General features: G+C 38.5%; 1 protein-coding gene across 1 annotated transcript in view; it reads left to right on the top strand.

Moving 5' to 3' along the window:
• Positions 1-363: 363 nt before the first annotated feature.
• The window catches only part of LOC122077177, a 126,502-nt gene continuing 125,552 nt past the window's right edge, over positions 364-1,313 (top strand). Inside the window, exon 1 of the mRNA XM_042643026.1 lies at positions 364-505. Within this exon, the coding sequence (XP_042498960.1) occupies positions 443-505 (63 nt within the window). The 5' untranslated portion in view covers positions 364-442. The remainder of the gene's footprint in view (positions 506-1,313) is intronic.

Here is a 1,313-nt window from a genome sequence, read left to right as displayed (position 1 = left end):
TCTATGATTCTTGCATGTGCTTTGGCAGACAATGCTTTGGTGGTTGTCGATTGGAAATTTCATGGGGACTGGTGATGAGTTCAAGTCATTTGTGGGCATAATCTGATGCAGTTTTCATTGTGCAAAAAGGGCGTACCCAGTGCACGAGGCTCCCTCCATTGCAGGTCTGGGGAGGGTCATAATGTATGTAGTTTTTCATTGTGCATAGTAAATAAAATCACTGTACAACTTGTATATAGTATTTGGATACTTTATCCACCTGTTTTCCTAAAAATAAACTGTTTATTCATGTGTTTCCTATTAAAAACATGTGCTTCCTCACTGTTTCTAATTGGCTATTGTAATTTGTGTTTCTCCTAGGATGGGTCTGCAAGTTCTGATCAAGGGGATTTGGTCTGGAAGAAATGGTTTTGGAGATGCTTGGCATGCTGTGCGAGAAAAAATGCTGCTGGTTTTTGGAGAAGCACTGTCATCAAATTGCACAAAACTTGTCCAGATGATTCAGGTGGTAAAACTCTTGGTCAACTGCTGCCTGTTGTGATTAGCTATCTATTAGTAATATTTGGGTTTAGGTTGAGATGTATGTACACTAGGAATACCATATGATATGCATTTTACAATTTGTTCGAAATTTGCTTTGCTTAATGGGTTCAGAGTATGCTATCTGTTTGTTATTCACATGAGAAGATAACTTTTAAACAAAATACTGCATTCATTTCTCCTTCTGCTTATGCCAAGTCTTCTTGCCCGCCAATTTTTTGTACAGATTATCATTATAGTTTAATGATATCTCTCTGTTATTAGTTATAAAAGAATGTCATATCATAATACTGCTGTGATGCAGATACGGCTGCCCTTTCTTGGTTGGACCAGCATGACCGGCTTTGGAAGCCAAGAGCCAAGAAGAACCGGTCCAGCCCAGGGTTTTGGTCGAACAAGGGTTGGAAATAAAATTAGTAGTTTACCCAGTGTTTTATTTCATGCTTTTAGTTTCCAAACTTGAACGTAGGAGTAGGATTTATTTCCTTGCTTTGGTTTCCTTTTATAGTTGTTTCCTAATTTAGGCTAGTTTCCATTTCAGTTAAGTTTCTAATTTCATGTTCCTATTTTTCTATATATTGGTTGTAATTGACTGAAGATTTAGAGAGCAATTTGATTATTGAATGAATGTGTGAGTGTGATCTCCTTTTCCCCATCTCTACTCTGATTTCCCCTCCCTTCCCTAAAGGTTCTCCATCAACTTGGTATCAGAGCCGAAGGATCCTCTCCTTCGTTCTCCCTCCTTGTTCCATTCCTTTCCCTTCCCATCAACC

The sequence above is a fragment of the Macadamia integrifolia genome, chromosome 4 (genome assembly GCF_013358625.1).
Source record: "Macadamia integrifolia cultivar HAES 741 chromosome 4, SCU_Mint_v3, whole genome shotgun sequence".
NCBI lineage: Eukaryota > Viridiplantae > Streptophyta > Magnoliopsida > Proteales > Proteaceae > Macadamia > Macadamia integrifolia.
This window is presented reverse-complemented; position numbering and strand designations above follow the sequence as displayed.